Below are 14,500 nucleotides of genomic sequence, written 5' to 3' on the forward strand. Positions count from 1 at the left end.
TCAACCTTGCAGCACCAGAGCATTGCGTAAATGGAGTTCTCTGGAGAGAATGGGTGTTAATGGGTTTGGCAGCGAGGATTTAATGACGCGGGGGTGAAGCGCCACTCAGATTACGCAAATGTCACCATCAAGCCACACGTCCTGTGGATACCAGCTCTCAGAAATACTTATCAAGATAACCTATCGAGACTTTATTCTGCTTTTGTGTAATTATTGCAGAAGAAAACATATACAGTATGTACAGCATGTGTAGTTTTTTTTTGCCAGCCACCTTTTTATATTGAAAAGTTAATGGAATTAATTCTAACAAGTGAGGAAATGCTGGGAGTTGTGTGGTTTCACTCGTTCTCCTTCCATCTTCATCCCGTCTTCCTCCCCCTCTTCCTTGTCTGAGCCAGAAGCCGCTTTTGTATTTCTCACCAGATGCAATTAGAGCCTCTTAAAGCCCTTTCACACACTCACTGATGACTCATTTCTTTTGTGTGTGTTTGTGTGCGTGTGTGCAAGAGTGTATGAGTGATCTCTGTCTTACTGTGTTTTCCCTCTGCCCTTGTTTTCCAGCCACCTTTCCCTCCTGAAGTGACCACAGAAACAAACTGCTGTATTTTTGTCCTTTTCTGGCTGTGCAAGTGCAACCTCTTTGAACCTCTAAGCAAAAAAAAATAAAAAAAGTAGCCCAGACTCACACACACAAACACACACACACACATCCTCTCTCTCTCCTGCCAGACATGACTCAGTATGGATACAGCCCAGAATTACCACATCTGTCCCAGCAGCTGGGAGAGTGTGTGTGTATTTGCATGTGCTTGAGTGCGTTTGTGGGGTTTTGCTAACACCTGGAGAGCAAAACAAAGCAACCTGAAACCAACACACTGGTTTATGTGACGTCTACATTAGCAGCTCTTTGCATCAGAGAGGCAGAGTCTTTCTTGCATCAGTCTATTGGGGATCTCACACAGCTGCTGTTGTGTGCATATTAATGAGCTTCCATCCTCAGCAGTCTTATTGCATGTATGCTTCATGAGCACTGGACCTATCCAATTGACATCAGTACTGATGGGCCTTGTGTGAGGTAAACCTTGTGGTCACACCACACACCACAGGTGGCAGCTAATGGAGCAGTGCATCATCAAAAGCATCATACTTCCTACCAGTTAATGCCCATTGCTACAAATAAGACAACAGCGTTTAGTCAGCCTTTGACATGAATCTGACATCAATTGTACACTATTTTATCCTCAGTAAAATAGTGCACAATACATGGTTAGGGCTTTGCTTGATTTTGTGACTGATGGCTGTTTTAATGCCACCAAAGTACTCCACATACATTATGAGAACATAAATTATAATGCATTATTAATCCAATTAACACCATAATCAAGCTTAATTAGTGTCACATTTGATACCCATGTGAGCTAGTGAAGAATCCTGGAACAATGTGAAAACTGAGAGGTAGAAAGGCTGCTAATTGGTCTTCCTCAGAGGGGAGGAGAGTTGTAAAATGGAGTGGTAGGCACATACATTAGTTCTAGTCTGAAAATAAAGATGCTTGATTGAGACTCAAGGTTGTTTAGAGTAAAGCAACAGAGACCAAAATGGGCACAGGAAAGAAATGTTCTTTAAGTGTTTAGATGACTCATTTCGTTGTGATAGACTAATAGATGATAACAACACAATCATTACACTTGACTTTGCATATAGACTTTACATTTGTCAATTCAAACTCATATACTGAGCCACCAAATAAATGTTTCCCTTGGCAACAGTTTTTCAGTTTCCACCTCTGTGTCAAAAAAAATTCACCTTGCTTTAAGAGAGCATAAAATGTTTCCTTTATGCTTACACTTTTTAATCTTAGAGTACCCTCACATTTGGTACAATTTTTCATTTAGACTCAAGGATGGACACATTCGATTTTAGTGATCAAAAATCAAGGTGACTGTGATTTCACTCTATCTTTTTCTTGTGAATGTGATATCCCAGGAAATTTCATGAAATTGGTCACAAATATCCATTTGGACACAAGGTTGAACTGATTCATTTTTGGTGTTTAAAGGTGAATGGTGTGCATGTCCATCCACCTGTCCCATTGTTGTGACTGTGTTATCAGGAACGCCTTGAAGGACTTGGCACAAACATCCACTAGGGCTGTTACAAAGTTAATAGCAAATGTATGGAGTCCCTATGCCTGTTGTTGTCTTGAAGAAGAAGTTAACATGATAACATGGTAATATATATATAATATTTATTTTGTTGTCTTCACCTGCTGTGGCTGGTAAAACCAACACACATGCAGTTGTGTCTGGTACTTCATAGAATGGTTGCTCCTGGCATTTGAGTGACAGCAGAAAAGGCAATAATATAGATTTTTTTGTTTTTCATTCAAAAACAAACGGTAATATAGGGAAGTCAGAGAGAAGTTAAAAAGCATTATTGTATATTTACACCCTAAAATAAAGCCACGGGGTGCAAGTTGAAAATTGGTAAAGTTGCCCTTTAAATTCATTAATAAGAAATGGTAAGAACATGGACTTGGTATAAGGATGAAGAAGAAAAAAACTGAGTGACTGTGTAAGATTAGTGAGAGAAGAAGAATAGAAGAAGAATAGTGAGAGACTACCAAGACACGGACAACTTCTCTGAATGAGTTACAAGCATCTGCAGCTTAGATGGGAGAGACTGTACAGACAACAACTGTTGCCTGGGTCCTTTAGCAGTCATAGTGTCTAGTCTGGTGGTCAGAATGGATAGGGAAGTTGGAAAATATTAAGAGATGAGCTGACACATTTGTTTCCGAGAACAAGGAAAAAAGGATACTCAAACCCACAGCATGTACTCTTTTCTGTGTTTGTAGAACAAAATGGTAAGAACAACAGAGTAGTGTAGTGGTAAGGTCCAGATAAATTCCTGATATGAAATGGAATAAATATGTTCTGTTCTCAGTGGTGATGTTTTTACCCTGAAATGAAAGTGTACTCGTCTACTGGTGAGCATTAGAACTGTTTGTTGCTCAAAAAGATATATTTAACTATACATTATCGGAGCAGGAGCAGTTTTAGGAAGTGTTATTTTAAGCTGGAGGAGACTGAAGAAAATCTAAAGGGGGGGGGGACACGAAGATGCCTAATTTTCTGCAATGCTGAGGCATCACAATTTAGAGATGTTACGCTGGTGTTAGAAACCCAAGTGATGGGAAGAAAGAGAGAGAAGAGTTGGACAGAGCCTGGTGCCACTTTCTTGTGACAGGGCCGTGGCTCATGTGGGTACACATACAAAAAGAGAGCGAGAGAGAGACATTATTTCCACTTTTACTCACAAGCAGCCCAGCATCCACCTCAAAGCGCCAGGTGGCCAAAGCCCTGCACAAACCCACGCAGCTGCTCTCTTATGTGCCCACGCAAACATACACACACATACACAAACACACACACAAACATACAGAGCAACTAGGCACACACTTTTTGCAAAACAGACTTTGATGTCACCAACGCTGAACGTATATTTCCCTCTCTCACACTCACACAGACACACACTTGCATGAGGCTTTATTTTGTACACAGAGATATCAGAATTAATCGCTTCGTCAAGCTGGGCTTATCCTCATACATACACAGAAATCACGGTATTAGATGCATTAATGCTCTCTGCTCCTGAATATGCATAAGACAGTGATGTGCAACACGTACAGAGGATTACTTCTGACAAACACTCTTCCTCTCTTCCTCTCCTGCGCTCCTTAACACAGAAAGGGTCACAACTCATCTCACCCACACACTATTATACATATATAGGGTTATATACTTCATGTTGAATCTATGCTGCGAACACACACACACACACACACACACACACACACACACACACACACAATCCTGGAAATGCGGGATGTGAGGCCATTTCCACCAGCATGGTGGAATGCTAATTTAATTGTTTAAAAAGGTGTGTTTTTATGGAGGTTTATCCACTTGAGCTTTGCCTGCAGGAGCATACCCCCACTGTAGCCCACTAGCCTTTGTTCCCATTGAAAGTTTAATTAAGGTAATGTCGGTCCTTGCTACGTAGATTGAATTGACATTGATGCTTTAGTAAATGGAAGCGAAACATCACACAATTGTAAAATGTCTCGCTCATTTCTGACATTGGGTCCTTTTAGAAGCAAGCTGATGACTGTAACTGGGTGTATTATTTAGAACAATTATGTTTTTTAACTCATATTAATGAGCACATTTTATCCTCATGGTGGTTGACATTGTGGTCAATAAAATGAATTACAGCCTGCTTTCTTCTTACAGTAAGGACAGTATTCAACCCAGCACCAGCCGTTCCTGACTTGGATCCAGATTTCTACAGAGTCTCTGATGTATTTTGCTGTAATGAGTCTGAGGTGACAAATCACACCCATGCACTCACACACACACAGCTCACAGTATTTATCTCAACAGCATTACTGCATCTTCACCAAATACTTCTGCCTCTCTCACACATGCACACACTTACATTTACATTACAAGGAAGCAAAAAGGAAGTGAAACAGTCCTACACAGCTGAGTGGGTGCTTTTCCTCTCTGACTGTACATATATGCAGTTTACAATGATAATACATTTACCATAAATATCATTAGTCATTTTGGAAACGGGTGGTTTTCACTTTTACATAGAGGTAAACAAAAACAGGCTTCTGATATTTAGTGAGGAACCACTGATTTGTGGAGTATGCAGTTGGAGACAAAGACGGCGGACTACATACCTTGCCAGGAAGCAGTAGGTATTAGATGGAAGATTTATATTTTTCAAGAAGATGGTTAACCCAGATTCAGGGGTTAGGGTTATGGAAATCCAATTGGTCAAAGAAATAAACCCCCGAGAAACTGGAAGAAGACTGATTTCTCAAAAAAGTTGACAACTTCCAGCCAAGGGCCATCTCAACATTGCCCTCTGATCTTTGTCGGCAGCCCGGTGTCTCTTAATGGTTAGGCTGGGTGATATTGTAATATTTAATTTTAAAGGAGCTCCAGACATTAAGAGTGACTAAAACTTTTTATAGTCGCTGTTAGGGATATTGCTTGATAAAAAGTCCATGATTTAATGTTTATATCAATATTACAAAAAAATAACAAAAATTATGACTTGATAACAGCATTATTTATGTGTGTTTTTCCGATTTACAGTGCATCCAGAAAGTATTCTCAAATTTTTCCACATTTTATTATGTTACACCCTTATATCAAAATGGATCAACTTCATTATTTTCCTCAAACTTCTACAAAAAATACCCCGTAATGACAACGTGAAAGAAGTTTGTTTGAAATCTTTGCAAATGTATTAAAAATAATTTAAAAAATCACATTAACATAAGTATTCACCACCTTTGACACACCTGTTTTTGGGCAGTTTCTCCGAATCTTTTTTGCCGAACCTCTCAAGCGTCGGTGCACAGCCATTTTCAGATCTTTCCACAGATGGTGAATCGGGTTCAAGTCTGGGCTCTGGCTGGGCCACTCAAGGACCTTCACAGAGTTGCCCCGTAGCCAGTCCTTTGTTATCTTGGCTGTGTGCTTAGGGTCGATGTCCTGTTGAGGTCCTGAGAGCTCGGAATAGCATTTTATCAAGGATGTCTCTGTACATTGCTGCATTCATCTTTCCCTCAATGCTGACTAATGTCCCAATTCCTGCCGCCAAAAAACATTCTCACAGTATAATGCTGCCACCACCCTGCTTCACTGTAACAATGGTATTGGTCAGGTGGTGAGCGGTGCCTGGTTTCCTCCAGACATGATAGTTGGCATTCAGGCCAAGGAGTAAAATCTTTGTTTTTTTCAGACCAGAGAATTTTGTTTTTCATGGTCTGAGAGTCCGTCAGGCGGCTGTCTTGTCCTCTTTACTGAGGAGTGGTTTTCCTCTGGCCACTCTACCATCCAGGCCTGATTGGTGGAGTCCTGCAGAGATGGTTGTCCTTCTGGAAGGTTCTCCTCTCTCCACAGAGAAATGCTGGAGCTCTTTCAGTGACCATCGGGTTTTTGGTCACTTCCCAGAGTAAGGCCCTTCTCTCTTGATCGCTCAGTTTGGCCACCCAGCCTGCTGTAGAAAGAGTCCTGGTGGTTCCAAACTTCTTCCATTTACAGATGAGTACCGCTGTGCTCATTGGTACCTTCAATGCTGCAGAAACGTTTCTGTACCCTTCCCCAGATCTGTGTCTTGATACAGTCCTGTCTCATGGGTCTACAGACAATTCCTTGGATTTCATGGCTTGGTTTGTGCTCTGACGTGCACTGTTAACTGTGGTACTTTATATAGACAACTTGTAGAAGCATCTCAAGGACGATAAGTGGATACAGGATGCACCAGAGCTCAATTTTGAGTTATGAAGGCCATGAATACTTATGTACATATGATTTTGTCATTATTTTTACTACATTTGCAAAGATTTCAAAAAACTTCTTTCACATTTTAATTATGGGGTATTGTTTGTACAATTATGAAGAACATATTTAATTTGATCCATTTTGGAATAAGGCTGTAAGCTAACACAATGTGGGAAACGTTAAGAGCTGGGAGTGCTTTCTAGATGGATTGTAAATATCTGCTTTAACATTTGTATTGCTTCAGCCTTTTGAAAACGTATTTGTTTAGCTGGTGGATCCTCCGGAACCTGGGATCAAATGCAGTGTTTTCTAACTTCTAACGTAAGTCCTTTAGTATGGGCTTCTAGTTTTGAAAGATGGTCCTGGATGAGTTTATGTACCAGGATGTTGATCATTTTCAGTTGGCCAACTGATTTGCTACACATTTGTTAAACTGTGGTGCCAAACATGCTGCACTGCTTCCTCAGCTCAAACATGTTTGAGAGATGTTGAGAAGTTCAAAGTGTCCGCAAAATCATATAATGATAAAGACAAAAATGGGCCACATTCACCAATATCTTCCTACATTTTTACTTAAATTTGTACTTAAGAAAGTTCTACGAAAAGTCTTGGATCCATTACTTCTTATGAAGCAGAAATTGTTCGTCCTATTATTAGCCCTAAACCTAACATAACAATGATGTTCATGCTGCTATTACAAATTTTCTTTCATCATCTGAAGTAAGAAAAATGGTCAAAGATTGTATAAAACACAAATTACAGGTTTGCATCCTCCCTCGATACAGTCATTTAAATTACCTTTAATTTCTTTTGAGAGAACATTTTGTGCATTAAATTTTTTGTTCATGAAAAAGAAATACTCTTGACATTTCAAAATAAGGGGATGTAAAAATTTTCACCCTTCTGCAAATGTAAATCATATAATGTAGAATTGAAGAAAACTCAACAGCTAATAGTCAGTACTCAAGTGTGCATGAGTTTGTTCTGTAATGTGTGTAGATTCTCTTCTCACCTGAAAACAAGTGTCAAATAAGGAAATGCTGTTGCCTGCCAGAATCTTGGTAAAAACAGCATAAGTGGGTTATTAGAAGAACAGTTGGTAATTGCAGCTCATTGTTCTTATATTGCAGTGTGGACCTACTGTAGTTACCCTTAGTAAAGGTATCATTAGGAGGAAATTAGTAAATTCTGAATTTTCTTTTGACCAGAGCGTACATTTTGCAACCGTTAAGTTACTGTGTGTGCCTATAATGGCTATATGTGTAGGACTAACATACAGTATACAACTAGAGCGTACACTTTTCATATCTGACAAATCCCCTTTGAGCAAGTCCTGGGCAACAATGAGGAGGAAAAACTCCCTTTAACAGAAGAATCCTCCAGGAGAACCAGGCTCAGGTTGGGCGGACTTCTGCCTTTACCAGTTGGGATGTGAAACCAGTTTAGGCCAGTCAAAATTAAGGCAATGCCAGCGCCGAACCCAGATTGCTTCACATTACTTTAAAATGACTCAGTTTGGGGTGACAACGTAACAGCTGGATCAGGAGTCAGTCAACAGGTGTTGCCATGGTCTGCCATGATGTTGTATTTGCATAGATAATGTCATGTACTGTTCAAATTCAAATAAAGGTGCACAGTTAGTATGCCTGCCAACACAGCAGTCTGAATGTCAGATGTCTGCATATTTACCTTAAATAAACACTGTGTCAAACATCTGCACATTCATTCAAAATGTGCATGTTAGTTATTATTAACTGAACAGGAGGATAAACTGCCTAAAATCCAGCAGGAAAGAGCTAAAGGTATTCTTAAATCTTATGGCAACAACGGATCCCGCAGTAAGCAAATTCTACAAAGTCTAAACTTATGTATAAATCAATGTAGTTAGTTAATGATAGACTTACAACAGCAAGTAGTAAACACTCTTGTTCCTTTGGTTATGGAAACTATATAAATTACACTATTCTACTTGGATTTATCAATCAACTAATCAATTAAGTCAGGATTATTAAAATCAACAGTTGCTGCAGTTTAGAAATCTACAGTCATAACTTAGTAACTCTGAAAGTCTCGTTCAGTGGAAGTTTCTGTCAGTGGAGAAGGTTCAAAGGTTTGAGATGTTATGAGCGCCCACATGTACCCACAGCTTTTCAGAGTTAGTCAACTGTACCTCCTGGTCATGACCCTCGTGTACTTGTCAGCGCATTGATAATCCCACTGTTGCCTTTAGCCATACGTGTCAACTCTCTGGTATGATGAGGGGAATAAGTATCTTTCCACCCTTTAACAGTAAACCAGTGTCATGGCACCTCATGTCTTGACTGTGAAGTGATGACAGATGAACAATGGGGGCAGGGATAGATGGGAATTGTAGTAAAAACAAATGGCAGATGTGCTCTTTGGCTGAGTCAGCTGCCCCCTCAGGCACAGAGTGGAAGCAAGTTTGCCTGGGAGCCTCTTTTTGATGTGGTAATGCAGGGCGGAGAGACGCTGTAACCAGGTGTGGGAGACATGAAAGGGAGAGTTGAAGAAAGCGCAGCATGTCTTCTTTTATTTTTCAGTGTCAGAGTGTCAGGTCACGGAGGTGTAGTTGGACATTATGGAGCACACAGGGATGTAAAGAGCACTCAAATACTCTACACATTGACAGATGACATACACTTATTCATTAAAATGTGTTTTAAGTGTCAGAGGGTATCTATTTGTATAACATGAGAAAAATAATATAAATTGAACTGGTCCAATTTTCTGCCCGGTTATGGACTTGATCCGCCTACTGAGCACAGGCCCAAGAGGTCAGGGGACCCACTGGCCAGATCCTCTGAAGTTACCATTTATATTTTCTGTTTAAAAGAGCTTACCTCAAAGACACAAAATGACCAGAAATATGTGTGCAACATCACATTAATGAATCAAAAGCATCAAAACGCTACCATTTTATCCAGACCCGGGACAGGCACCAAGGTGGCCCCTCTGTGAATGGGCAGGGCTACACCTGGTGGGGTGGGATTCTAACCCACGGCATTCTGGATCCCAAAAATATACCAGTATACCTTCTTGCAAAAATACCCACTATCAGCAGCACTGTATAAGCCTGAAAAAATAGATGCTCACAGATGCTGACTGTGTGTGTGTGCGTGTGTGTGTGTGTGTCATGTCCCAGTATACTTGTGAGGTCATAAATGGACAAAATGCATTCTCTAACACTAACACAAACCATCACAGCTGAGTGCATAACTCTAATCCTAACTCAAACCTAATTCAAACCCTAAACATACAAAAAGTGAAAACCCTTTAAAACCCACTTGAGGTCGTGTGGACCAGCCAAAATGTCCTCACAACAGTGGTATTGAAAAAGTATTGTCCACACAAAAGAAATAAAGACATGCATGTGCACACAAACACATACACAGAGCAAGAAAGAAGTAATTCAACTTTCTCATGTTCTCTTACACAGAGGGAGGTAGATTGATTCCCTGCCCTGGTGCAAAGCTGATGACTAACAAAACGGCTCTTTTTCTCTTTTGGCATCCGACTGCACCAGGGTGGCTGCAGGCTCTTACAGCACTGATACACTCTGTGGTTTATTTTTGAACTGTCCAAGGCCATTGTTCACTCTGACAGATCACAAAAGCAGAAGGCACGGTGGGGTGGTAGTGGTGGGGATTAAACCCTCAGACCGCTATTCAACACTAGTGTTAGCCATGCCTTGACCCTCACATGTTGAGTTATACTGTAGCAAGCACACAGTCTGTATAGGTGTGTGTGTGGTCTCACTGTACCATGCTTGGGGTGTATGGAATGATGATGAGTGGGAGGGGGGGCTTAAAGATGACAAAGTGCAGGCACTCTTTGATCCTCAGCTTACATATGCCAAAGTGTTCTACAGTGAGGGGAATTATGTTTGATGTCCACCTGAGGACGTCACATGCCAAAATGGATCCACATTTCTATCATCCAAAAACCTGAAAGGGATCTTGTGCACACTTTTAGATCAGCATGATAGCAGCACCAAAAAAAAAAGAGTTGTGTTTTTTTTTTTTTAATACAATACAGTGATAAAATGTTCTTGTGCAATTTTCACAGCAGTTTCAATTAGTACTTTTATTACGGATGCCAAAGAACATATATTATTATTAGAATATCTGATTCAAATTAGGTGAAGGTTTCAGCATCCAGTAGTTTATGAGAGCATCAGTAATGTTAATGAGAAAATAAAAAAGTTTTTTGCATACATTGAAATAAAATGCTTTCTTTGTCTGACAGTTATACAAATAGTAATACGACAAAATATATAATCTATGTAAACATTGGTATTTAAAATAATGTTTCAAATGCTCACTTTTCTTAGTGATTAAATACTGTATGTTATACTAGTGTATATAAGGTCGAGAGACTGACTTTGCATTTCAAGTAAATCCTAAATTCATACAAGACAAAATATCATAGCTCACTCCATCAGTTTGCCTTTCATGTTCAGTATCAACCAGAGTTTGTTTCTATTCAGGATGCCAGAAGTTAAATATTTACACTGCTCAGTGTTGACTGTAATCATGTGAAATACAGCAAGCCACATTAATACAGTTATGCTGAAAAGTATACAACAGTAAGTCACAATTTACATCACTCATTCAACATTTTGATGATAATCAGAGGGTCTTTTTTTCCTCTATAGTGTTTAAAATGCATGGTAGGGAAGGAAATGTTATTCTAGATGATGTTGCATAGCTACTCACAAGGAAAACGTTTAAATGCTTGTTTGTACCAGTTACATTCATTGCGTTTTAATTCGGTGATTTCTTGATACAACTGTAAAGAAAGAGCACGTGAGCATTGAAACGTATTGTGAAACTGAATCAAGGCTAGAAATACAAATTAACAGGAATAGAATTTATTATACATCTTAATAAAAATCTATCTATGAAAACATGGTGTGATGCAATTTAATCCCAAAACGACTCTTGTCACATTCTGTACATGAGCCATAGCTACATCATCTGTGGTGTATTTCTCTTATTTCGTTGGCTCACTCTGGAGTGCAGTGGTTCTGAACTGCCTTGAAGTTGTTCAAACATCAGCTGCTAAGTCGGGCTTCGTCACTGTTTAGTCATTCTGAGCCAGATGAAGCAGCGCCCTCAGAGGAGCTACTCTTTGAAAATGTTCAGACTGCTAACAGATCCAACAAACAATCACTGTGTTTTATGAGTCTGGCTGACCGCTGTCAGTGTGTAATTAAGAGCTGACTCACACCACAACGGTTAATAGAAAAGACTTAACTGTTCAGTAAGCAATAGACAAGTAATAGACCACTAAGTAGGGATCCTTAGACAATAAGTGCACTGAGCTGTGTTCATTAGATTGAGTAAAAAAATTTGTTTTGATTGTGATATTGCTCTGATTGATTTGCTGTGTCTTACATACAGTCCCAGTGGAGTTTTGACTCTGGGAATTTCCATAACGCAGTTCCTTATTTATCTTCCCAGTATCCCACACCATTACTGGTTTTGCTTTATCTTTAATTTTAATTCCTACCGTCTGATTAACTTGGCTCCCTGACCTAGAAAAAGGGGAAAAAAACACCACTGGTTTAGAGAAAAAGTAAAAAATATATTGTTCCATTATTATGTCCTGCTAAACAAGATGAATGGTTAAATGCGTGTGGTGTGTGTATGATTATTATAGCGTCTTACCTCGTTCTTTTCCTCGTCCCGACTGTCCACACAGGCTGAGCTGCTGACTGGCTTCTCAGTCGCTAACGTGGAGGAGGCGCATCGGGCTGGTCAGGAGCTGCTGAAGCGAGGCTGTGGGTCAGTCATCGTCACGTTGGGACCTCAGGGCTGCATGGTGCTCAAGGCACAAGAGTCTACCCCAAAACATGTTCCAGCTACTGCCGTCACAGCAGTGGACACTACAGTAAGTGTGACACATATTCACATTAACATATACAGTATTTATATCATCTGGTGAATATATTTCTGCTTTTTTAATCCATAAAACGGCAGAAATGGTAAAAAGGGCCCATTACGGTCGTGGGGGTTATGCTTGTTTTTATTACAAGAATTACCAAGCCCAAACATATTTAGTAATTACCAGCGATATACAGTAAACCAGAGAGTAGGTTGATTGACTGACTATTCTGATGCAGACAAACATTTCAGCAACTCTTGGTTGCATTAAATTTAATGATGTACTGGTTTTTAACCTTGCTTCATTATTACACTTTTGCATTTTTGTCTAGAACACACAGTCATGTTAACCGCAGCATGAAAACATTAGTAATCACTTTGTTGATTGGTTTTGAATATGTTTTTTATCTAGGGCAACAGTTAAGTCAAATGATTATATTCTTTAATTCTTTTTAAAGAAATTGTGTTTATTTATTAGATAAAATATTAAATGAAAAATAATCTTGAACTTTTGTGATTAATTAGTGTATTAATTATTTTAAGTATGTTTATATTCAAAACTATCACACAATCTTGTGTTGATACTTACTTTTTTGTCTTATGTGATAGTAAATACATTCTTGAAGCTCTTTGAAATATTCATAGGCATTTTTCTCTTGTTTGTTTTTTAAACCAAACCAATTACAACTGAGAAACAATTAACAGGCAAATTAATCTAGAATGAAAATGACTCTTAAGGTTGCAGCCGTGCTTTGGTGGTTACATGACAGCTGGACGCAGACACATCAGCAGGATAAAGGTGATTTTAAGGAACAAATACAAACTTGTTTGTTCATTTTACTTTACCACACTGATCTAGAGCACTGTTTTGTTTTTTGGGGTTTTTTTTTTAAGTAAGAGCATCAGAGGGGACTCAATAAATTGGAGGAACCCTGAGGGTAATTTTTATTTTTTAAATTTTAAAAAATAACTTTTATTTTTAATTCTTATTGTGTTTAATTCTATAAAATATAAGTTATAATGAGATATATCAAAATCTGTCATGCCAGTCAAAACATGATTGATGACATTAACTGCCATGATTATCTGGTCTGTGGCTGCCTGAAGCTGCTCTGATCTGGCTTCACTACAGGCTGCTGTCAGAAGTTTTTAATATTTTTATTTTATATTTGCTATAACAGTGTCAGTGCATTTTAAGGACATCTTGCAAAAGGGGAGCCCCTGATCTAGAGAAATGATCACTAATGGCCACTACCAAAAAGGTGCTTTTACCTTCAATGAAAAAGGTTTTTTTTTTTATTGCCTTTACAGCCTCATTAAGGTTGTAACTTGTAATCAATAGCTTTATCAGGTTACTATAATAAAAAAAAAATCACATTGACATTTTGTTGAGGTAACCGAGAAGACAGGAAATTGCAGGCTGGACTACATAAAATGTTGTCTGTACATTACTTGATAGATGTCACGGTCAGGGAGTGACCAGAAGATTCAACTGAACTAAACTTCAAATTCCAGACTGACTATGAATTTTGTTGGGAAAAATTGGATAGAAATGTAAATATGCAATGATGGTCTCTACAAAATATATCTAAATATATATAACAATCTACTTTAGAATCTAACAAAATGTAAGATTTATATATTCCAGAGGTATTTAAAATGTAATTAAATGGAGAAATTCAGCAAAATGTTCCTAAAAGTTGTAACCATGAATGTATAAGATAATAAATTATTATATCTTAATATTTTATTATTATATCTAATTTGAATTAGACACATTTACATATACATTTTTACTACAACACCATGTATTCAGCATTAGTTTTAACCATTTTTCAAATTCCCCACGTATTCCGTTTCACCAGTAGGTGACGGCTGTGAAGAAGGTCGTGGCCCTCAATATATTAATAAAAGGGAAAAAAGTTTAAAATGGGGAACTTCGTGTAAACAGAGGAAAAAAATCATTTAAAACAACGGAGGAAAGAAAATTCTCAGATCACTGTTCCACATCAGTGCACTGTTCACTGTTTATCAGACTTTTCATCATACTTAAGAGAACCCCCCCCCCCCCCCCCCCCCCCTCTACCCTGAGCTCTTGTAGAGCTACACATTGGTCTGTTGCTCAAGTCAAACACTTAAAGATCATAGGGGATGTGGTGACCACCAGCTGCCCCCCCCCCCCCCCCCCCCTCAGGTTCTCCCTGATTCTAATCTTTAAAAGAGGCCAGC

General features: G+C 38.9%; 1 protein-coding gene across 3 annotated transcripts in view; it reads left to right on the plus strand.

Annotated features, from left to right (window-relative positions):
- Positions 1-14,500, plus strand: part of rbks (ribokinase) — a 37,445-nt gene that overhangs the window by 16,820 nt on the left and 6,125 nt on the right. The window contains exons 7-10 of one of the 3 annotated variants that reach the window (XM_067478630.1): positions 4,296-4,387; positions 12,090-12,278; positions 13,010-13,070; positions 13,731-13,765. In XM_067478630.1, coding sequence (XP_067334731.1) covers positions 4,296-4,387; positions 12,090-12,278; positions 13,010-13,070; positions 13,731-13,750 — 362 coding nt within the window. In that variant the 3' untranslated portion in view covers positions 13,751-13,765. Of the gene's footprint in view, positions 1-4,295; positions 4,388-12,089; positions 12,279-13,009; positions 13,071-13,730; positions 13,766-14,500 lie in introns of those variants that run through there. The other 2 variants (XM_067478628.1, XM_067478629.1) reach the window with 2 other exon arrangements.

This window comes from Channa argus, chromosome 16, assembly GCF_033026475.1.
Source record: "Channa argus isolate prfri chromosome 16, Channa argus male v1.0, whole genome shotgun sequence".
Lineage (NCBI taxonomy): Eukaryota > Metazoa > Chordata > Actinopteri > Anabantiformes > Channidae > Channa > Channa argus.